This window comes from Scyliorhinus canicula, chromosome 20, assembly GCF_902713615.1.
Source record: "Scyliorhinus canicula chromosome 20, sScyCan1.1, whole genome shotgun sequence".
In the NCBI taxonomy this organism is placed as follows: Eukaryota; Metazoa; Chordata; class Chondrichthyes; order Carcharhiniformes; family Scyliorhinidae; genus Scyliorhinus; species Scyliorhinus canicula.
Window position 1 is genome coordinate 53051236 of NC_052165.1, and position 24574 is coordinate 53075809.

The window sequence follows — 24574 nt, forward strand, 5'->3', positions numbered from 1 at the left end:
ACCCCACACAGCCACAGTAATCTATGTATCACCTTAATAAATTCCCCCCTTTAACTGTTCCAATTTAATAACAAGATTCCACAAACCAGAAACCACTTTTCAAAGATGTGGCCCAACACACGGCACTCTTACTATCTTTAAGACTTAGTATGGATACACCTGTTTCCTTTTCAAAACAGCAGGTTTGAATTCCTTCCGGAAAACAGTTATCATTTTAAGGTATCAAGTAATCTGGAAACAACTTTTAAACTGAAGATAGAGACACTTCTTTCCAACTTGGGCAATACAAAACCAGGTCAAAACAAAACCAGGTCAAACTCCAAGCGAAAGTAAAACTCAGTGCCACAGCCCAGCTCCACCCACACAATTACATCACTGAAGCCATGTGATAAGACAAAAACATTTCTTAAAGGGACACTCCCATGACATTGTGCTTTCTTTTTTAGAACACCGAATTGGGAACAAAGCATTTGAATTTGGCAGCCTTGTTTGGTGCACAAAAATCTGCTTTGACTGATGTGTCAAATGAAACACGGGAATCCAAGAATAAAGTTTCTGGTCGACCAGCTGTAGTACGTTCTCTATCTTATGAGGAGCCCAGGAGATTACCAGAGCCTGAAATTTCCCAAACTGTTAAAAAACAGTTCTGTCCTGCTATTCAGAAACTCATGTGTCGCGGAGTTGACCTGCATCCGGTGTCTGAATTACCAGAAAATCATTTCTGTGAAAACCAAAGTGAAAAAAGTTTGGAAAAATCATTAGCGGGACTATTCCATTCACAGTCTTCAAAAGACAATGTCTCTTTGCAGCAAAAGTCATTTGACGAATCCAGTCCTTCATTCTCTCAGAGTACTCACAATTTGCTTCAGAAGCTACATTGTACCCAGGCATCAATTCCTACGTCTTGTCCTACTGTAATAAAGTCAGAACTTTACTTTAGCAAATCTCAGAATGGTTCCCAGATGCAACCTATTTCTCAGTGTCAGTCTGCCTACCTTAGCTCCAGCCTGCAAGTGCAACCTAAAATGTCCCATGTTCCGGCATTGGACAAAGCCAAAAGAACCGCTGCCTCAAATAATTGTAGTAACCAAATACAGGGCTCTGGTATCATACCTCCTCATGAATTGTTTCAGAAGCTTCAGATAGTCCAGCAGGAACAGCAGCATCATGCTGGGAAAATGACTCTTGCAGCTAAGTTTTCAGCTCAACCACCACCTGTCATCAATCAACCTAATTCTTCAATGAAGCCTTTTGATTCTCGAACAGAGAAATCCACCAGTTCGGAAAAACAGAACCTACTTTTTCAGGTAAGAAAACCAAAATGAAAGGGATTTAAAGATTATGATATGAATAATTGACCAAAATGTTTACCAGAGCCATTTGTACTAAGATCTAATGTAACCAGATAAATTATAAAATTAATCTTCATTGATGAGAAGAAAATTTGAAGTAACAATTTTCCTTCCTCAGTTGGACAATTAAGAAGCTTCAGAGCATCAGTGCTGTGTTGTATTGAAGTCCTGCACCGAAAGTGTTGCATTTATACAAGTTTCCTGTGGTAATCAACCTAATTTTGGTGATACACTTATCCATCCTATCCACTTTGGTAGCAAAATTGAGAAGGCAGACTTTAATCTGAATGGCCATAAATTAGGAGAGGGAAATGTGCAACGAGACCTGGTGTCCTCGTACACCAATCACTGAAGATAAGCATGCAGGCACAGCAGGCGGTAAAGAAGACAAATAGTATGTTGGCCTTCTTTGCAAGCGGATTCAAGAACAAGAGCAGGGATATCTTGCTACAATTATACAGGCCTTGGTGAGGCCACACCTGGACTATTGTGTGCTGTTCCGGTCTCCTTATCTGAGGAAGGATGCCTTTGTTATAGAGGGAGTGCAGCAAAGGTTTACCAGACTGATACCTGGCCAGTAAAAGACGGTGAAAAGGGCCAGATCCATTAAGTCAAGTACCATTACAGAACTGATTGTGGGTCAAGAGACGGTGCGCTTCCTACTCTGTAAAACCATTGTTCATTTCCCTCACCAACCCATCCACCATCTTGCCACTCTACCCATGCTGTACACCTCGGTGATCTCTTCAATCACCTCACCCCATGTGCTCTTTCCCCCTCCCCAGCTACCATGAGACCCCCCCCCCCCCCCCCCCCCCCCCCCCCCGGAATGTCAACGTTAAGGGTACTGATACTTCTGAGTTTCCTATCCAGAACTCCTGCTCCAAATAATTGACGTGGTTTAATCTGGACCCCTGATTCTTTACTGCTTTGCACCAGTAAATGACTGAACAACCTTATGCTGCAAGGTTTATATCATAAAGAAGAGGACAGTTTTGGGAGAGTGACTGCAATATTAATAGGTTCAATGTAGAAATATGGGGAAAGAAAGTTTAAGAATAAGGAGCTTGTCAAGATTAAATGAAAATATAATTGGCAAATAAATCATGGATGGCTAAAAGGAGACAAAAAGGTGCCAATCTGGTCAGCATCAGCAAGAGGAAAATGAGTGTATCATAGTTCAATTGGGAGATTAAATCAAATTTCAAATGGGAAAAAAAAGCATTGTACCCGTAACTATTAAAATAAGAAAACAAATATAAAGAATGTATTTTAAAAAGGAACATTAATACTAAAATGGCATGCAAGAAAATGTTGACACGAGTAGTAAACTAATCAGATCAGGTATAATGTTGTTGTGAAATGATGATTGCAAGATCATTTTCAGGAACGCAATTACAACTTTAAATGAGGATTTGGTGAATATATGTATTTACGCTTTTTATTTCCAGTCAGGAAATAATCTCTTTTCCCTCCCCTTTGTGTTTCACCCTGCGGCATCATTTTATCTATGTGAGCATATTTTCCGTTTCTCTATTTACAGTGGCTTATTCTCAGGATATGGGCAGTACCAGCACAATTGCATTAATTTCCCATCCTTTTTTAAAATATTTTTATTCTCCTTTTTCACACTTTCTCCTAAATTTGCACCCACCAACAGTAAACAATAAGCAGTAACGAATATAATGTCAATCCCCATATCAACAACAACAATCCCATCCTCCCACCAACCCCCAAACAACTGCCTGCATGTTAACATAAACAAATAACAAAAAGGAATCACCCATAGTCTCCATTAACACATGCAGTCCCCCTCTCCGCAACCCCCCCTCCCCACACTAATGTTCGATGTTATCCAATTCTTGAAAATGTAGAATGAATAACGCCCATGAATTGGAGAACCCCTCCATTCTTCCCCTCACTTCAAACTTAACCTTCTCAAGAGTCAAGAATTCCAACAGGTCCCCATGCCACGCCAGGGCACAGGGTGGAGAGGTTGCTCCACCAACAGGATCTGCCTTTGGGCGATCAACAAGGCGAAGGCTACAACATCTGCTCCGCACCCGTTTCCAACCCCGGTTGGTCCGATACCCCGAATGCCTCCTGAGGGCCTGGGTTCAGTTTTGCGTGCACCACCTTGGAAATTACCCTAAAAACCTCCTTCCAGTAACCCTCCAACTTTGGACAAGACAAAAACATATGAATGTGATCTGCGGGCCCCCCCGCACACAAATCTTCTACCCCCTCAAAGAGCCGGCTCATCAACACCCTTGTGAGGTGTGCTCTATATATCAACTTCAGCTGTATCAGCCCCAACCTCACGCACAAGGTGGAGGCGTTCACTCTCCAGAACACCTCACATCAGAGCCCCTCCTCCATATCCTCCCCCAACTCTTCCTCCCACTTTGCTTTGATCCCTTCCAGTGGTGCCTTCTCCTCTTCCAAAATAGCTCTGTAAACCGCCGGCACTACCCCCTTCTCCAGTCCCCATGTCGTCAGCACCTCCTCCAGCAATGTGGAAGCTGGCTCCACGGGAAGCTCTGTATCTCCTTCCTGGCAAAATCTCGAACCTGCATGTACAAAACATTTCCCGCTGCTCCAGCCCATTCTTCGCTCCCAGCTCCTTCAATCCTGCAAACCGACCCCCAAGAAACAAATCTTTTAGTGTCTTAATCCCCTTCTCCTCCCACATTTCCGTCCCACTTCCCTGGCTCAAATCTGTGCCTGGCTCAAATCTGTGGTTCCCCCAAATCGGCATTTCCATTGACCCTGCCCCCAACCCGAAGTGTTGTCGAAACTGCCTCAAAATTCTTAATGAAGCTATTATTACCGGACTCCCTGAGTATTTCCCCGCGGGAGCAGCACTGTTGCTAGCGCCTTCAATCCCGACCCCCTACACAAACTCTCCTCCATTCTGGCCCACTGGGAATCACCCCCTCTGACCCAGCTGTGCACCTTCTCCACATTCGCCGCCCAGTAATAATACATCAGGTTCGGGAGACCCAAACCCACTGCCTGCCTTCCCCTCTGTAGCAGCACTTTTCTAACTCTGGCTGCCTTCCCTCCCCATATGAACGAGGTAATCGTTCCTTCAATCTCTCTAAAGAATGCCTTTGGCAGGAAAATCGGCAGGCATTGGAAAATAAACAGAAATCGCGGCAGCACCGTTCATTTTAACCGCCAGTACGTTTATTTTAACCGCTTGTACATTCATTTTAACCACCTCTACTTTCATTTTAACCACGCCTGTATTTTCATTTTAACCGCCTGTAATTAATTTCACATCCTGAGTTACACTGAGAAGATAACAGCTAAGCACAGTCTCATGTTAACTTCAGACCAGAAAATCGACAGGATAAAACAACTAGTCCAATTTATTTAGAAATAAGTAATAATCTTTATTAGTATCACAAATAGGCTTACATTAACACTGCACTGAAGTTACTGTGAAAATCCCCTAGCCGCCACATTCCGGCGCCTGTTCGGGTACATTGAGGGAAAATTCAGAAAGTTCAATTCACCAAACAAGCACGTCTTTCGGAATTTGTGGGTGGAAATCGGAGCACCAGGAGGAAATCTATGCAGACATGGGGGGAACATGCTGATTCCGCACAGACAGTGACCCAAGCCGGGAATGGAACCCAGGTCCCTCGTGCTGTGAAGCAATTATGTTAACCACTGTGCTACGAGTTGTGAAAAGGGAATTTAATCAATCCAGCAGAAGATATTCTAATATATAGTTCATCAGAGCTCTTGCTAGCCCTTCAGCAGAGAAATCTATTAGGATAAAACAACGTTGTGAGAATTGACTTTTGCCCAAACGTGCTTCAGAATTTAACAAGTCGTGAAGAAGCTGTTAGGAGACTATGCTTTGGACTTCCAGTGGTGGCATGTAGTTGGAAGTTGCATGTTGGGTAGCTTCTATTCGAAGTTCTGGTTTTTGGAGTTTAATGCCCGTTTCCAGGGGCAGTTTTTGAATAAGCTGGTGGGTGAGGAAGGTGGGGAATGTCGAAGATCCAGAAAAAAGCTGCCGGGAGGAAGGTGGCGAGTGAAAGTTCGCTGTCGGGGAAACGGGTCAGCCTGGCAGCAGGAAAGATGGTGGAAGTGGGATCGCTGGGTAGCGCTGCGTCCTTCACAGTGGAAACTCTGGCCAAGGTGAGGGCCAGAGAATTTGAGAGGCAGTTTGCCAAGCACATGGAGGTGATGCGAAAGGAGATGATGGCTGCGATGAACGAGTTGGTGGAGGAGTCAATGGCCCCGATGAAGGCGACAGTGTTGACGGGAGCGAGGAGAGAAGTTGAAAGGGGTAGAAGAAGCACTGTCGCGACACAGTAGAGGGTGGTGGAGGTCAACAAAGGCCTCAGAGCCAAAGTGCTGGAAGACCTGGAGAATCGGTCAAGGCGGCAGAATTTGAGAATAGTGAGCTTTCCGGAGGGGGTGGAGGGCCTGAGGCTAACAGAGTACTTCACAAAGAGTTGTTGGGGAAGGTGGGAACCCTCCCGGTATGAGCTAGACAGGGCTCATCGGTTACTGAGGCCCAAGCCGAAGGCAAACGAGACGCCAAGGGTGGTCATAATTAGTTTCCACAAATTCCATGTTAAGGAGAAGGCCCTGATTTGGGCGAAGCAGAGGCATGAGGTGAAGTGGGAAAGAGCTGGTATTTGTATATCTCAGGACTCTACTGTGGAGCTGGAAAGAAGGAGGTCGGGTGAAGGCGGCACTCTTAAGCAACGGTGTGAGGTTCAGCATGGTCTACCCGGCGAAGCTGAGGGAGACCCACAATTCGAGGGACTTCTATTCTGAGACAGTGGAAGCAGCGGAGGCATTTGTGAAGGCCGAAGAACTGGGGTTGAGATGTGAGATGAGACTGGAGTTTGGCTTTGGACAGAAGTGAGGGGGGTTAAATGCTGTGTACAGCATTATCTCTTGTTTCAGGGTGCGCATTTGTTTTGTATTTGTCGGGGGGGGAACGTTTGGGGGTTTGGTTTTTGGATTGGTTGATGTGGCATGAGTGGGAATGAGAATATTGGCATTGGGGTTTTGGCAGTTGTCTGGGGCGTGAATTTTGAGTTATGTTTGTGTGTCCTTGTTTTCAAGGATTCAGGTGAGAGACCCCCGGTCAGAACAGTAACGTGGAACAGTAGGGAGACCAGTGAAGAGATCGAGGATCTTTACATGTTTAAAGAGCTTAAAGGCTGATGTGATGCTGCAGGAGACCCACCTGAGGGTGAAGGACAAGGTGAGGCTTAGGAAGGGCTGGGTGAGCCAGGTTTTCCATTTGGGGTTCGATAGCAGGGCTGGGGGGGTGGGGGTAGCGGTACTGGTGGGCAAGAGGGTGATGGAGAAGGTGGTGGACCGGGGGGGGGGGGGCAGATATGTGATTGTGACGGGGTGGGGGGGTGGTTTCGAGGGGAGGTTGGTGGCACTGGCGACCGTATATGGCCCCAACTGGGGTGATAGGGGGGTTTGTGACGAAGGTGCTGAGTGCCATCCCAGATTTGTATACCAACGAGTTAATAGTGGGGGGGGGGGGGGGTTGGAATCTGGTGCAAGAGCTGAAGGTGGATAAGTCTCATCTGCGCTCGCTGGCCCAGTTGTTTGGGGGGGGAGGGAGGGGGGCGCTGCTGGCTGAGCTCATTGGAGAGATGAGAGGAGTGGACCCATGGAGGTTCCTGAACCTGTGCGAGCAGGAGTATTTGTTTTTCTCCCCAGTATGTAAAGTGTACTCGAGATTAGTCTTTTCCCTGTTGGGGAAGGCGTCATTGGCCGGGGTCAAAGCGTTAACATATTCAGCGATATCGATTTCAGATGAGACGTTCCATTGGGTGGATGTGGTTCTGGAGAAGGGGATGGCTCAGAGGCCGGGGTGGAGAATGGACGTGGGGCTGTTAGGGGACTGGAGTTTGTGCAAGAAGATCAGTGAAGTGATTGAGGAATATGTGGGATTTAATTCCACTGGGGAAATTTCACAGTTGGTCGTTTGGGAGGCTCTGAAGGCAGTAGTGAGGGGGCGTGATTTTGTTCAAGGCTAAGGTGGACCAGGAGAAGTGAGAGGAGCGCCAAAAAGTTATAGCGGAAATGCTCGGGGTGGATAAGAGGTACGCAGGGGAGTCGGACCCGGCTCTGTTGGCCAGGAGGAAGGAGTGTCAGGCAAAGTTCAACCAGTTGTCCACAGGGAAAGCGGTGTGCTAGTTGAGAAGCATGAGTGGGGCGGTCTATGAGCATTGGGAAAAGGAAGGGCTTATGTTGGCTAGCCAGTTCTGGAGGGAGGGAGCAGTGGAGGAGATAGTTCAGGTGCGGGATAAGATGGGGAAGCTGGTGGTGACCTCGGAGCCAATCAATAAAATATTTGAAGAGTTCCATCAGAAGTTATATAGGTCAGAGCCACCGGGAGAAGAACGCGAGATGAACAGGTTGGAGTACCCGAGGTTGGGTGAAGTGGATAAGGCAGGCTTGGAGGGGCTGGTAGGGGAGCAGGAGATGAAGGAGGCAATTGGGAGGATGCAGACAGGAAAGGCAGCGGGACCTGACAGGTTCCCAGTAGAAATACTATTAGAAATTTAAGGATGGTGGGAATGTTCGAGGATGCGATAGGCAGGGAAGTCTTGCCACAGATGTTGGGGCAGGCTTCGTTTTCCCAGCTGTTAAAGAATGATAAGGACCCTATGCAGATGGGTCCATATCACTATTAAATGTAGATGCCAAGATATTGGCAAAGGTTTTGGCGGCAAGGCTAGAGGGTTGTCTCCCGAAGGTGATAGGAGAGGATCTGACAGGGTTTGTGAGGGGAAGGGAGCTGTTTTGAACATGAGGAGGTTGCTCAATGTGATCCTATCTCCGGTGGAGGGAAAGGAGCTGGAGGGGGTGGTGGGAATTGGCGCTGAGACGGCGCTTGATCGGGTGAGTGGGGTTCTTTGATGGCGGTATTGGAAAGATTTTGAATTGGGCTGAGGTTCGCAGTGTGGGAGTGGCCATTTTACAAGGAGCCGATGGTGAGTGTTCGCAGGAATAATATAAATGCGGGGTACTTTGCTCTGTACAGGGGTAAGAGGCAGGGGTGCTTTATGGACCCCCCCCCCCCCCCCCCACCCTGCTGTTTGCACTGGCTATAGAGCCTTTGGCCATTGGGCGAAGGAGGTTGGGGTTGTGGAAGGGAATACAGTAGTCCCCCGTTATAACGCGGGTGTTGGGGTCCAAGACAGCCACCCGCGTTACATCCGAGCCGCGGATATCCACGGTGGGGGTTTTTAAATTTAAACATTTCAGGGTTATTGGTAGACATCCTCCCATAAGCACCCCTGCCTTATATCGCGAACCACAGGGCAGATTTCCCTGATTCCTTTACTCCATGGATGGGCATTCTATCGATCGGTGAGCTGGCTGTCAACACAGGAAATGCACAGACAGAGAACACTGCGCTCGGAGGCATACAGACTGTTTGAAGCGGAGCAGAGACCACAGGGCAAGTGACTACAGATCCACACGGTTATTGAGACAAGTTTAAAAAGACACCCGCAGTTAACTGGCAATTGTGCAGTTAGAGCAACTGTTTCCCCACTGTGTCACCAACAAAGACCCACAATTGGTGAAGGATAACTTTGCAAACTTTTACATTTAGCAACTTTCTGGGCAGGCTTGGTTGCTAAAAATAATCCGCTCCCCGACTGGAAAAAAAGTTGGGGTCCATAAGCCCCCCCCCCCCCCCCCCCGCCATATATCACGAACCACGGTATTGCGGAGCGCGGTATAACGGGGGACTACTGTAGTGAGATGGGTGGTGGAGCATAGGGTGTCTTTGTTTGCCGACGATCTATTGTATTTTTCAGAACCCAGCACATTGATGGGGAGTATAATGGGGCTGCCCCAAAGATTTGGGATGTCCTTGGGTATAAATTAAACCTAGGGTTGAGCACGTATTTCATGGCCTCCCAACCAGAGTAGTGCGGGGGAGGGCTGCCATTTTATCTGGCAGCTACCCACTTTAGGTGCTTGGGGGTGCAGGTGGCTCAAGTAGGGGATCGGGGTTGCGAGCACTGACGATGGCGCTGCCATTTACTAGTTTGGTGGGGAAGGTGAAGGCCGATTTGGCAAGGTGAGATAACCCTCCTCTATCGTTGGCGGGTCGGGTGCAGGCAGTTAAAATGAATGATTTACTGTGATTTTTGATCCAACTTCAGTGCCTGCCGGTCTTTTTACCAAAATCCCTCTTCAAGGGGGTGGACAAATTCATCCCCTTGTTTATTTGGTGGCCAGGATTAGGAGAGCAGTCTTGCAGAGAGGGCTCAGTGGGGGAGGAGAGGGGGCACTAGGTCTCCCAAACGTACTGTACTACTATTGGGCAGCGAAGGAGTGGGGCTGAACCAAGGAGGGGGAGACTCGATGGGTTAAGATGGAGGAGGGCTCGAGTAGGGGCTCGGGGTTGCGAGCACTGGCAATGGCGCCGCTCCTGATGGCACTGAGTAAGTATTCGGTAAGTCTGGTGGTGGTGGCTCAGTGGGGGAGGGAGGGGGGGGGCACTGGGCCTCCCAAACATTCTGTACTACTATTGGGCAGCGAATGTTTACAGGTACACCACAGAAAGCATCTTGTCTGGCTGCATCACAGCCTGGTATGGCAACTGCTCAGCCCAAGACCGCAAGAAACTTCAGAGTCGTGAACACCACCCAGTCCATCACATGAACCTGCCTGCATAATCAAAGACCCCTCCAACCCGGCTTACTCACTCTTCCAACTTCTTCCATCGGGCAGGAGGTACAAAAGTCTGAGACCACGCGCCAACAGATTCAAAAACAGCTTCTTCCCTGCTGTTACCAGACTCCTAAACAACCCTCTTATGGACCTATCTGATTAATACTACAGTTCTGTATGCTTCACCTGATGCCGGTGTCTTATGTATTTCTATTGTGTCCGTTATGTTGCCCTATTACTTATTTTCTTTTCATGGACAAATGATCTGTTTGAGCTGCACGCAGAACAATATTTTTCACTGTACCTTGGTACACGTGATGATAAACAAATCCAAACCCAAATACAAAGATCAATGGGAGGATCCTGGAGGAGCATTGGGTGTGGTATGGAGGGTATTAAGGTGAAATGGGAGGAGGAGCGTGGATGGAAGAGGGACTGTGGTGTGAGGTGCTGCGGAGGGTGAATGCCTCAACCTGGTGTGCGAGGCTGGGGCTGATACAGTTGAAGGTCACGTGTAGGACACATGTCACAAAATCAAAGATGGGCCAGCTGTTTGAGGGGGTGGAGGATGTCTGTGAGCGATGTGTTCACATGTTTTGGTCCTGCCTGAAACTGGAAAGGTATTGGCGGGAGGTATTTAGTGCAACCTGGGGGTATTGCATACGGATGTGGAGCCTGGTCCCCTGGAAGCCATTTCTAGGGTGTCAGACTGACCCGAGTTGCAGGCCGGTGCGGGAGCAGATATTTTAGCCTTCGCCCCGCTGATCTCTTGTAGGCAGGTCCTGTTATTTTGCACTTTCGGGAGAGGGTTGCCGTTGAATGTCAAGGGAAGGGGGGTGGGCAGTGGGTGGGACTGCTTTCTTTTCTGTTTTACATTTTATTTTGTTTGGGTTGGGGCTGGTTTAGCTCACTCAGCTAAATCGCTGGCTTTTAAAGCAGACCAAGCAGGCCAGTAGCACGGTTCGATTCCCGTACCAGCCTCCCCGGACAGGCGCCGGAATGTGGCGACTAGGGGCTTTTCACAGTAACTTCATTGAAGCCTACTTGTGACAATAAGCAATTTTCATTTATTGTATGGCGAAAATGATGAAAATATGCCGGTTAAAAACATTTTTTGAAAAAATTAGACTATGCTTTGCCTGCTCACTTAATTTTCAGGGAAAAAAGGACAAATTTTTAACCGTATCTATTATACATTATAAATAGTGATGGCTAATGGTACTATGACTGTAGGTGGCACTGCAATACCTCACCAAAAAACGCATTACGAGACCCTAAGGTAAACGTCTGTGTGTGTGTGTGTCTCTCTCTCTCACACACTCTGTCTCAGTGCCTACCGTACAGTATTTGGGTGTTCCTAAATCTCAGTAAATTTTAATCACTAAAGTTCAAATTATACTCAAGAATAATAGTTTGCTTCTGAAATTTAACAATGCTTCCGCTGAAATGTTGTAGTTGGCTCAAGCTCAGAATTCATGCCCTCAGAAACATCAACCCTCTGCCACTTGATGCAGATGTAGAACCTTTCAATCTTTCAAAGCTTACATTCCACATGCATCCTGTGACTTAATTTGTAATGTTACAAACGCAGCCACAAAGAGAGCAGTTACTCACAAACCTCCATCTCAGCCTAAGCTCCGATGAAACCCAAAAATTGCTCAGAAAGTTAAAATAATATATTAGTCTCCCCTCTTGCCTTCATTCTTGCTGTTGACATGTTTAAACTGTCCACTCTATCCTCTGTAATATTCCAAGAAACATCTAAGAAAATTAACACATACTTGTAAAATAATTTACACATGTTTTAAAGCATGGCTGACATTCTACATGTGGTGCCTGTTTAAAGCCAATAGTTTCCAGATGACTACAAAATATGTTGCCTGTTTCAAATTGAAGGTTTGTCAATCTGCAAAGCACAAAAGCATTTTCCACTATGTTATGCAATCAGTAACATCCAGTGAAATGAAAGGTCAAATTACACTCCAAAACATAGTTTGGTACAAGTCATGTAAGTTAATTGTTCATACCATTTGGCGCGCTGAAAATGACTTCCAAATAAATGTCCTGAAGCCAGTGATTTTTGATCCATTAGTGATGTGCATTTCAAAGTTGCAAAACATTTCTGCCATTGTGGCATGATACTATTTTGAATCCTTATTGAGTTCTGAAATACAAACCAGCCAATGGAGATAAAAGTGGGTCAGTTTTACGTTCATCTCGATAGAATTTGGGTCATAGTTAATATTCTAGAAACGCCCCCACAGACAACCCAGATATCTGTCTAAGGGGATATAAAGTAAACCTAACAACGCTAATAAACCCTAAAAAGATTCTGAGGCTTGTGGGGTATCTCCTGTGAATGCAGGAGACTAAAACAAAATAGAAAACACTTAATATTGTGACCTATTGTAATTTGTAACTATTGCATATTCTGTATTAATTTAGTTAGTATTCCGTATCCATCCATATTGTCTTTGCTACTTTTATTTGCTGCACTCTTTGCTGCAGGCTCCTAAATGTTTCACACTGGAGAAAGTGATCACAAAGATTTATCTGAATCAGAAGGTTTTGTACAAGTCCCACTAAGGCTTTGAACAAAAAAAATCAAGGCTGACACGACAGGTTTGCAAGTAAAGGAGCATTGCACTATGTGAGCTGCTGATCTTTGGATGAAACATTAAACTGATGCCGCATCTGCCCTCACAGGTGATGTAAAAAAAATCCCATGGCGCAATTTAAACAGAGCAGAGTGGTTATCCTTTAGTTTCTGGTCAATATTTATCCCTCAATCAACAGCACAATAACAGATTATCTGATCATGAGCACTTTACTGTTTGTGGCAGTTTGCTGTTTGCAATTTGACAATGATGTCATTTACATTACAATAGTGACACTTCAAAGTGCTTCATTGGCTGTAAAGTGCTTTGAGATGTCCGGTGATCGTGGAAAGCACTATAACATGCAAGTCTTCCTTTGTTTCTTTCTTTCCTGACCAGTGGGGCCTGGGTTTAACGGCTTATCTGACAGCACCTCCGACAGTGCAGCAGTCCTTCATTACTGCACTGGAATGCCAGCCTTGATTTTCTTACTCAAGTCCTGGAATGGTACTTGAACCCTCCATCTTCTGACTCATAAGTGGGCGTGCTATAAAATGAGTCACAACTAACACCTGAAGTGTTGCTACAATGGTGTTGTTTTATAATTTTTAATATTGTGACATGAAGAAAATTCTTCATTTCCACTGTCTTTCATTTGATGGGAAAATAAACCTAAGCTTCCTGAAAGATCAGGTGAATGAGATACTCAGTTACGCAGACGAGGAAGGTTCAAAGTTTAATCCATTGCCCGGCAATTGATTTCAGACACAAGCGGTAGAGGGCACTGCAATTGACATCTTAATCTCACGATTACAGACATCACGGATTCACTACTAAGCCCAAACACTTCACCCCGAGTTCAGGTTCCCGTTCTTCTGTAATGTCAAATCCAAGAATTCCCAACGCTCTTGCTGCCAAACCTGAGGAATATTATTGCAGTGTTGCTCAACTGTGGGACATTCAGCCCAATTTTGCAAAGTTCAGGATCATCCCAAGTATAGTTAAATTTCACATATTGCTTCATACTAGGTACCTTGGACTAACTGGTTGGTACGTCTTACGGCTTTTAAATAATAAGAGATGAAAATAACTAAATATATGAACAGAGAGGATTAAGGAATGTGGAAACATTTTACAAATAATAATGGAGGTTGCTGGTGGGTGTATCGTGAATATGGAACAATTGTTAGAGATTACTTTTTTTAAAAATTGAACTGGTTCTGAAAAAAAATAGCAAAACCCGAGTTTCGAGAAACCCTCGCCCACTATCAACACTAACTGCTGATAGAAGTCAGAAAGGAAATTAAAGATTTTACCACCATTTTCTACTATGCATGTCAGCACCAGGAGCTTGACCCCAGAACAAGGCTGCAATACAGGAAAATATTTATGATCTGACGGGGCTTGTTAAGAGAAGACATATCATTCTCTGCATAGTTCTGAAATAACTGAACCACAGTCATTACGGCCTTGGTTCAAACATGGACAAAAGAGCTGAATGCCAGAGATGAGGTGAGAGTGACTGCCCTTGACATCAAGGCAGCATTTGACCGAGTATTGAGGAGCCCTAGCAAAACTGGAGTCAATGGGAATCGGAGAAAACTCTCTGTTGATTGTACCCTTACCTTGCACAAAGGAAGATGGTTATGGTGGTTGGGGGTCAATCATCTCAACTCCAAGACATCACTGCAGGAGTTGCTGAGTGGAGTGTCCAATGCCGAACCATCTTTAACTGACTGATTGATTGCCACATGTACCGAAGTACAGTGAAAAGTATTTTTCTGCGGCCAAGGGAACATATACAGTGCATGCACAGTAGACAAAAGAATAATCGACAAATAAGTAATTGGTTACAGTGCGGAACAAGGGCCAAACAAAGCAAATATGACATGAGCAAGAGCCGCATAGGGCGTTGTGAATAGTTTCTGCAGCTCGGCTGCAGTTTCTTGCAAACTTGGGCCGAGCAGTTGCCATACCAAGCTGTGATGCAGCTGGATGGGATGCTCTCTGACACATCTGTAGAAGTTTGTGAAGAGTCGATGCAGACATGCCGCATTTCTTTAGCTTCCGGAGGAAGTACAGACGTTGTTGGGCTTTCTTGATTGTTGCATCAACATGAGTGGACTGCTTCATCAATGACCACCCTTCCAATTTAAGGTCAGAGTGGGGATGTTTGCGGATGACTGCACAACGTTCAGCACCATTCGTGACTCCTCAGATAATGAAACAGTCCATGTCCAAATGCAGCAAGACCTGGACAATATCCAGGCTTGGGCTGACAAGTGGCAAGTTACATTTGTGCCACACGAGTGCCAAGCAATGACTATCTCCTTGACATTCAGTGGCATTACCACCGTTGAGTCCCCCACAATCAACATCCTGGGTGTTACCATTGATCAGAAACTGAACACATTAATACTGTGTCTACCTGGGCAGGTCAAAGGCTAGGAATCCTATGATGAGTATCATAGAATATACAGTACAGAAGGAGGCCATGCGGCCCATCGAGCCTGCACCAGCCCTTGGAAAGAGCACTTAGCTTAAGCCCACACCTCCAACCTATCCCCGTAACCCAGTAACCCCACCTAACCTTTTTTTTTGGCACGAAGGGCAATTAAGCATGGCCAATCCACCTAACCTGAACATCTTTGGACTGTGGCAGGAAACCGGAGTGCCCAGAGGAAACCCACGCAGACAGGGGGAGAACGTGCAGATGCCACACAGACAGTTGTTAGACGTTTAACTGCTGTAGTATAAAGAGTCAAAGGTTCTGCTGCTTTTCCACAAAACATCTTTAATTTCCTTCAACAGACTTTGCACAAAACTCTTAACATTACATCACCTGCCACAAGGGCCACCTGAAGCCCCTTTATATATCAGTGTCAATTATTAGATGCTTAATGTAATGAGACAACTAATTGGAATGTCGCTTAACCCATTACTGAACAGTCTCCCCTTGGAGGAAAAAAGTGATCAGGTGAAACAAAGTTACAAGAAACTCAAAAACACACACACAATTTCCCCCCTTCTTTTTTTTCATTTTTGAAAGAAGAAAAAAAACAGTCACAGAAACAGGCGCCCTTCTTTAACAATATCCAAAAGTTTATTTGAACTAGCTCCTCTTTTTGTAAAACAGTCTGACAATTGATAGCCACTGTCAACCCATTTAATGTTTGCTATTTCCCCATTGTCCAACATCTGCTTCAAACTTGTGATGTCTATCCGTAACCTTTTTTCATTGACACTTTTTGTAGAGTGCACATTTTCCCATAGGGATTTATTGTCAATGTGACATTCAATAGGTACATCTCCCAAATCCCCTAATCCCAAAATTTCTGTCAATATCCGAGATATATAAATGACCATATCCACTGCCTCTACAAGGCTTAACTTCTCAGCAGCCAAAGTGCTTTTGACCACTCTCCTTATTTTCTTTGTTTCCCACAAAGAGGGCAACATTTACCATTGTTCCCCAAAAGGAAAATTATAAAACCTCCTGCGCTTGAAACTCCATCACATAAATTTGCATAGGAAGCATCACTATAAACTAAGTTTCAAGTGCCGACGGTCACCAAAAACTGAGAACCTCAAAACACACTCCTGCATTTTTAGTTTGACCAACGCTTTATTTGCTCTTATTATGTGTTCCACTTTGGGATCATTCATTTTCGTACTCAATTCTAAGACATCAAAACTCACGTCCAGTCTAGCCTATCTACCTAACCAATTCAGTTGCCCACTTAAACTTTGCAGTTGCTCTTTTTCCATCTTTGAAACCATTGCGTCTTTTTGTGAAACCCAGCCACGACTAATTGCTATTGCGCTGATGCTTTCCAAATAGATTGCTGACATAAAGTTGCCCCTAACTTAGTCTGTCCAATTTCTAGTCCAATATATTTAAATGCACCGGAAGCCTGACTTCCAACCCTGAATTCTTTCCTCAAACCAGAGATTACAATAGCTTCAAAATCACTAGTCCCACCCCACAAAAAAATCATCGACATGCATCATAAAGATGCCAGAAAGATTTCCTTTATAGTGCCAGTACAACATTGCCGGATCTGCTTTCAACTGGCAACAGCCTAACTTTAACAAAACTGACCTTACCGAAAAGTACCAGACTCTAGATGCATCATTCAGTCCATATACACATTTGTTCAACTTCCAGAGTACCCCTTCTGTGTTAGCTGCCTCTATCGGAGGGCGGAGAAAAATGTCTCTTTGGAGCTGATGCCTCTGCAAAAAGGCAGCTTTTATATCTATAGATTTGCATTCCCATGCCTTTGTGGCTAATAGAGCCAAGAAGATCTTTAAAATAACCTTTCCTGCCGTAGGTGAATCTACCCTTAAATCTTGATGATCTAAGTTTTCTTCAAATCCCCTTGCCACAAGCCTGGCCCTTGCCTTATAAGTTCCATCCGGAAGAAACTTTTCTGTACAAATCCATCTGTGGGATAGAGCTCTTTGTCCCCTATCCGGTACTTCCGTGTATACCCCAGATTCACTCCAACTCTTGCTGTTTGGCATCTTTGGTAACTTCTTCATCTAATTTATTGGAAGCCACCAAAATCTGACGTGCATGTGGGCTTCTACTCCTATTAGTATTCGTAGTCTTACTCATGTTCCGAGATCTTTATAAACTACGTCCCCTCTCCCACCTGGTATCTCGTTCTGTACTGCTACTGCTTGATGTTTCCCTTCTGCTGTGGGCTGTCCTTTCAATAGTTCTCAACCTTTTCCTTTGGACCTGTTCAATATCCAATGTACTATCTGAACTGGCACTGCGTTTCTGTGCTCTCCATTTTTGAACTTTGTTTTCCCAATCCATTGTCTTGACTTCCTCCCCGAATGCTGTACATTCAACCAATGTTTCTCCTTTCCAGTGGCTGTCCCTACTCTATTAATAACAGTTGTATCCTTCCATTGACTAGACCCTTCAGGCAAGTATGTCACTTTTGTACCAACTTTTGGCATTCGCCCTTTCGGAAAAATAGCCAGTTCTCATTCATCAGAAGTGTTGTGTTCCTCTACAGAAACCCTGCCTATATCAGTTAACTGGTCCTCATAGTTCTGCAACACGTGCGTACCAGATGACTCTGGTTCCTCGTCATGTCTGTCTGCTCTGTCTAAATTTGAAAATTTGTTATCTGTACCCGTTATCCTTGATGAGTTTGATTACCATGTTGCAAAATAATTGTTTTGCCATCTATGCCTATGATCTTCGTTGGGCCTTTCCATTCATTAGAATTGTCTATCTTATAGTATACCATGTCTCCTTGCTGAAAAGCGGCATCTGATGGCTGTACATTATGTCTTAAAGTTCTGCAAATTCTTTCAGAGACTTCTGCTTCCAAAAAAGCTTTTCTACTGCTATGTAATGCATTTAAATGCTCGGCAAAAGCAGAGCTAATTGTAGTCCCTTCCCAAGCTGGAGGCTGGTCATCGAAGATAGACGGAATTTTGGGGTTTCTACCAAACACTAATTGATAGGGACTGTAGACCCCAACCATCTGCAATGAATTCTTTGCATGTACCGCCCATGCTTAAGCTGAATTTAACTTGCAGTTTGGTCTATCCGCCAAAATTTTCCGGAGCATGTCATCTATTACCGCATGGTTTTTTTCACACCCACCCATTACTAAATTGGCTTCCCGCAGCCGTATTCATAACCGTGATATTCACATTTTCACACATATCCCTAAATTCATCATTGGGAAATTATCCACCATTGTCCGTAAGGAATTTTGCCGGTGGGCCCATTCCTGTCCCTATCCATTTTTCCACGATTTGATCCAGAATTACTCTCTTTTCTTTACTTTGTACAATCGTTGACTAAATCTGGTTGCTAAATCTACAAAATGCAAAATAAAATATATTATTGGCTTTATCCCAGATCGTAAGGTCGTTAAAATCCTTGGCCAAATGTATTGGTCGTGCTGGTGTCCTTCTCTACTTCCTACAAACTTCACAGCGATCACTAACCTGTTCTATCAGTTTAGTATTGTCTTCATCCCTTACCCCTGCATCCTTTAATAAATTTGTCAGCCTCCGAGGAGATGGATGCTCAAATTGCCTATGCAGTTCTAATACAACAAGCTTTTTATCAGCTAAAGTCCCATTTTCAACTGCCATGAACACATCCTTAACAACTGTACTTGAAATATTATTTTTCAGGAATGGAATACAATAGTGTCCCAACTGTGTAAATTGTAAGTCCACCGTCTTTCCAAAAACTGTTGCCTTATCGTGTTCCATATCCAGTTTCATGTGTGCTTTCTTCATCGACGGTCTGCTCAGAAGCAAAGGTATCTCAATTGATCCAACATTCATGCCGATGAAATGATTCACTCCAGCAATATTATAAGGGATCACCACTCTTTTCAGCGACTTCAGAGTATTATCATCCCCAAACCTGAAATTTATGGAACTTTCAAATTCCTTAACTTTGTTACGATTTTCAGCACTCAAGGAGTCCAGATAACATTTTAACCAGTCAATTCCACACACAGTAGATGTGCAGCCACTGTCCAATACAGCACAGTTGAACAATTCTGCAACCAACTCCCTCATTATCGGTGTAAAACTGCTTGTTAATAGGACAATGCCTTCTTTCTGGTCACTATCTTTTTCCTCTTCTGACTCTTCTATGTCACGTGTTGCTTCAAACACTATTATAACGTGTTGGGCAGTTGAAAGCATAATGATATTGAGAGTCACATCGAAAACATCGATTTATCATACCCCGGGGAATTTCTGGGGTTCATCTTCCTGTTGTAGGTTCTAACTGGGTTTCTGTCTTCATACTTTCCTGGTCCTGATCTCCCTCTATAGTCTTTGAACCGGTTTGTAGCCATGCGATTTCACCATCCTGTTACTAGTGTGTCTTCTATATTCTGCTTTATTGCAGATTGACCTATTTGGGTCATCAGAGCCATCGGAATCGAATGTTTCCCCAGAAACTTTTTTAAAGCTTCTGTCATATGATCGAATAAGGTATCCTTATCCGCAAACTAAACTCCTGGCAAAACCAGGAGCCTATCATTGTTGCTCACTCTAGCACAGTCAAGTAATTTAAAGGCCAACACAGACTGTGGAAATTCCAGGTTGAGTTTCTGCAGCCTTTTATATAGTCTGCCAAATTCCATTATGTAGTCTTCGATGGAGAATTCCACTATTTTTCAGAACCTATCAAAATCTGACCATGCTTCATACGCACTTAACAAGTCATCCTTTTTATAAATCTTATCCATGTAACGTAATAGAGTCTCCAGACCTCCTGAGTCTAACTCTTCCAATTCCAGCTCAGAAAACACTTTGCTTCGGATTTTACTGTCATAATGTAAAGAAAGAGTCAGTGCCATACCTTGTTTTCTCTTTCCCAACCTTAGTCCACGTAACTACTGCACTTCTCCATTGATTGTACAATCCCCTTTCACAAAATAAGGTGGGGGGGGGGGGGGGGGGGGTAGTCATATCCAGCCATCTTTATCCTCGGTTCAGCCATATTTTTTTTTTTCACACTCACTCCTTAGTTTGGTCTGGAAAAGTTTTATCTTTCAACCCTTCACATTTGCACAGCAACCGTCTTCTGCTACCATTTGTTAGACATTTAGCTGCTGAAGTATAAAGAGTCAAAGGTTCTTCTGCTTTTCCACAAAACACCTTTAATTTCCTTCAACAGACTTTGCACAAAACTCTACCATCACATCACCTGCCACAAGGGCCACTTGAAGCCCCATTACATATTAGTGTCAATTATTGGATGCTTAACATAAATGCGACAACTTATTGAAATGTCTCTTAACCCATTACGTAACACAGTGACCCAAGTGGGATTCAAACCTGGGACCCTGGAGCTGTGAAACAACTGTGCTAATCACTGTGCTCCCGTGCTGCCATAATGACTCACCACCTGACCCCTCCCCAAAGCCTAATCACCATCTACAAGGCACAAGTCAGGAGTGTAATGGAATACTCTCCACTTGCCTGGATGAGTCCAGCTCCACCAACACTCAAGAAGCTTGACAGCATTCAAGATAAAGCAGCTCACTTGATTGCTCCTCTTTCCATGACCATTCAAACTCTCCACCACTGACGAACAGTGGCAGCTGTGTGTATATCTACAAGATGCGCTGCAGTAACTCATCAAGGTTCCTTAGACAGCACCTTCCAAATCCACGACCACTACCATCTAGAATGACAAGAGCAGCAGATACCTGGGAACTTGGAAGTTCCGCTCCAAGTCACAGACCACCCTGACTTGGAAATATTTCGCCGTTCCTTCACTATCGCTCAGGCAACATTCTGGAACTCCCTCCCCAACAGCACAGTGGGTGTACCTATACCTGAAGGATTGCTGCGGTTCAAAAAGGCCACTCACCACCACCTTCTGAAGGGCATCTAGGGATGGGGCTATAAATGCTGGTCTAACAGCGACGCCCACATTCCGTTAATTGATTTTTTTTTTTTTTAAACTGCTCAAATTCTTATCGCCTGCTTCACTCCACCCCTCTTACTTCTGACGCCTGACCCTGCACCTCCTGCCGTCTTCATTACTATTATTAGAGGAATTGTGGATAAAAGATGGAGAGTATCCATTCGGGTCCTGTCCCCAATGTTGTGGATATCTTGTTTACTGTGGGAATGGGTTGCATTAAGTGTGTGGCACGAGGTCAATGTATGCCAAAGTGGGTATTCCAAAAATCCCAGCAGTCAGAAGAACTTTCCAGAGACTAGATAGAGATGGTGGGATCCCTTTAAATATCACTGTCCCCAGCTTGTTCCTTGAATGTACCATGTTTGCTTGGCCAGGTTTAAGAATAGGCACCAATTTCTTAAAAGAGTTCTAACACAAACACAAGGCCCCTTTTGAATATTTTAATGCATATCAGGCAGTTGCCAGGGATACTGAAGGAACAACTTAAATAATAATGTGGTTGTTGCAATTTATGTGTGCAAGTGGGTGAAATGCAAATAATGTTTTACGCCTTTGAATTTGCCTACAACTCATTACATTAATTGATCTGTAGTTATCCAGTTTATCTTTTTTCTCTTCTTGAACAAAGGTCTTCTGCTGGCTACTTTCAGTCACTGTTCTATGTGGACCATCTGAATCTGAGTTTAGGGAATCCGAGTGCTGATAACAAAAAAAAAATGTGAATAAAGTTGTAGAAAACTGACCCTAATGTCCTAGAAATCTGATCCGTACCTCCCCCACCCACCACTTCCCTAGAGTCCTCATCCAAGCATTCACCTTTGTTTTCCTGTTTTTAATCTGAATGGCTCTGTGATTATTCCTTAGATTACCACCCTTGTGATTCCACTCTTTCAATCTTGTGTCCCAATCGTGAAACTGAAAGGCATGTGCCATGTTTTATTCAAACGGGTCCTGGGAAGGTTAGTGGCAGTCAAAGGATAATGAAACATGGAGAAACCCTGAACCCCTTAAAAAGATATTTTTTTTACATGGACAACAAATAGAAGTTACTTTTCAGGAAGACTATAGATTTAGATTTATTGTCACGTGTTCTGAGGTATTGTGAATGGTATTGTTCTGCCTACAGTCCAGGCAGATCGTTCCATACATGGAAAACATAGGACATTCGATAAATGTACAATGTAAATACATAGACATCAGGTGAAGCATTACGGTGTGTAGTGCTACACAATAGAGAAGATGCCTGGAGAGATCAGTTCAGGCAATAAGAGGGTATTCGGGAGTCTGGTCACAGCGGGGAAGAAGCTGTTTTAAAATCCGATATTGCCACAGATAAACTGGCATAATTATTGGAAATTCTTAATTTAAATTGTTATTTTTCAAATTACTATTTTACTTGAGCATTTCTCTCAGCTGTTTATTTTCTTTCTTGATCAGGCAATTTCTCCACAGCGCATTCCAGCTACAGTGGTGCCATCCCTATTGATGTCGCCCATGGTGTTTACCCAGTCTGCAGTGGGAAAGCCAATGATCGGGGTAGAAACAAGTGCCATATCTTTACCACAGACAGATGCCATTTCAACTCCTAAACAGCTGCATGTTTGTTTGCATTCGCCTGCACAGATAGGAGAGCTGATTAATACAACACAAACTATGCTTACGAAGACTCAGTTACAGGAAGCCCTTTTGTACCTTTTGCAGGTATAATTTTTAATAAGTTAATTTAGAATCTTCTGGAGGAAGAATTGCTCTGGTCATTGCATGCAATAACTGTTTAAATTAATTCAAAAGCGTATATTTATTATTTACTATGTCATAGAGAGTTTGGCAATTTTTCTCTGCTGTTTTTGGATCAAAGTTTAATATCAATCTGTTAAAGCAGACCGCCTTTTTTAATTCAAACGGCATTCTACTACTTTTCTTGAACCTCCAGTACTCCAGTTGATAGGATTAAAAAGAAAATTACTCCAGCACCAACCCTCATCTTTCATCCACCATTATCCCGAGCTTTGGTCACACCATGTACAGTTTCTCTTCACTGATTTCTATTATCCTTTGCCCTCACTGCCCGTCCAATAGAAAGATATTGCCCTTCCTGCCTGTCCCATGTTCTGATATTATCCATCCTTCCCATCTTAGATGTTCCTTGTGCATGTTTCCAGGTGTTTTGCTTCGCATTACCCCTCTTTTCAAACACTTCCCTCCTGTTAGCATCACATGAACAAAGAACAATACAGCACAGGAACAGACTCTTCAGCCCTCCAAGCCTGTACCGGTCATGATACTAACCGTTGCCAAAGTACTCAGCGCTTCCTTGTGCCGTATCCCTCTCTACCCATCCGATCCATGTGTTTGTTAAGATGCGTTTTGAACGGTGTTAATGTATCTGCTTCCACAACCTCCACTGGAAATGCGTTCCAGGCACTCACCACCCTCGGTGCAGAAAAACAGCCTCGCACATCTCCTCTAAACTTTGCCCCACGGACCTTAAACCTATGCCCCCTGGTGACTGACCCCTCCACCGTGGGAAAGAGTGCCTGCCCATCCACTCTATCCATTCCCCTCATAATCCTGTAGACCTCTATCAGGTCACCCTTCAACTTCTGTCTTTCTATTGAAAACAGTCTGAGACTATTTAGCCTCTTCACATAGCTAACACCCTCCAGACCAGGCAACATCCTGGTAAACCTCCTCTGCACCCTCTCCAAAGCCTCCACATCCTTCTGGTAGTGTAGCGACCAAAATTGTGTGCAATATTCCAAGTGCAGCCTTACCAAGGTTCTATACAACTGTAGCATGACTTGCCAGATTTTATACTCTATGCCCTGTCCAATGAAGGCAAGTATTCCTTATGCGTTCTTAACTATCTTGTCCACATGTGTTGCCACCTTCAAAGATCTGTGGACCTGCACGCCCAGATTTCTGACTTTCTATGTTCCGAAGTGTTTTACCATTTACGGTATATTTTGCCTCTATGTTAGACCTACCAAAATGCATTACCCCACATTTGTCCGGATTAAACTCCATTTGCCATTTCTCTGCCCAAGTCTCCAATCTATCTATGTCCTGCTGTATCTTCTGACAATCCTCAACACTGTCTGCCACTCCACCAACCTTGGCGTCATCTGCGAACTTACTAATCAGATCGGCTATATTTTCTTCCAAATCGTTTATGTACACCACAAACAACAGAGGCCTAAGCACAGATCCCTGTGGAGCACCACCAGTCACAACCTTCCATTCAGAAAACCAACCTTCTACTGCTACCCTCTGCCTTCTGTGACCGAGCCAGTCCTGTATCCATCTGACCACCTGACCTCTGATCCCGTGCGACTTCACCTTTTGTACCAGTCTGCCATGAGGCACCTTGTCAAAGGCTTTACTGAAGTCCATGTAAACAGCATCCACCGCCCTCTACTCATCAATCATCTTTGTCACCTCCTCAAAAAACTCGATCAAGTTATTGAGGCGCTACCTTCCCTTCACAAAACCTTCATGTT

General features: G+C 44.4%; 1 protein-coding gene and 1 long non-coding RNA gene across 5 annotated transcripts in view; one reads left to right on the forward strand and one right to left on the reverse strand.

Annotated features, from left to right (window-relative positions):
• The window catches only part of dcp1b (decapping mRNA 1B), a 105386-nt gene that overhangs the window by 71143 nt on the left and 9669 nt on the right, over positions 1-24574 (forward strand). For 3 of the 4 annotated variants that reach the window (XM_038781421.1, XM_038781418.1, XM_038781420.1), the window contains 2 exons: positions 447-1307; positions 22512-22775. In XM_038781421.1, coding sequence (XP_038637349.1) covers positions 447-1307; positions 22512-22775 — 1125 coding nt within the window. Of the gene's footprint in view, positions 1-446; positions 1308-6449; positions 6592-22511; positions 22776-24574 lie in introns of those variants that run through there. The other variant, XM_038781419.1, reaches the window with a different exon arrangement.
• LOC119955324 overlaps positions 1-24574 on the reverse strand; it is a 201871-nt gene that overhangs the window by 7728 nt on the left and 169569 nt on the right. The gene's annotated exons all lie outside the window — the stretch shown is intronic.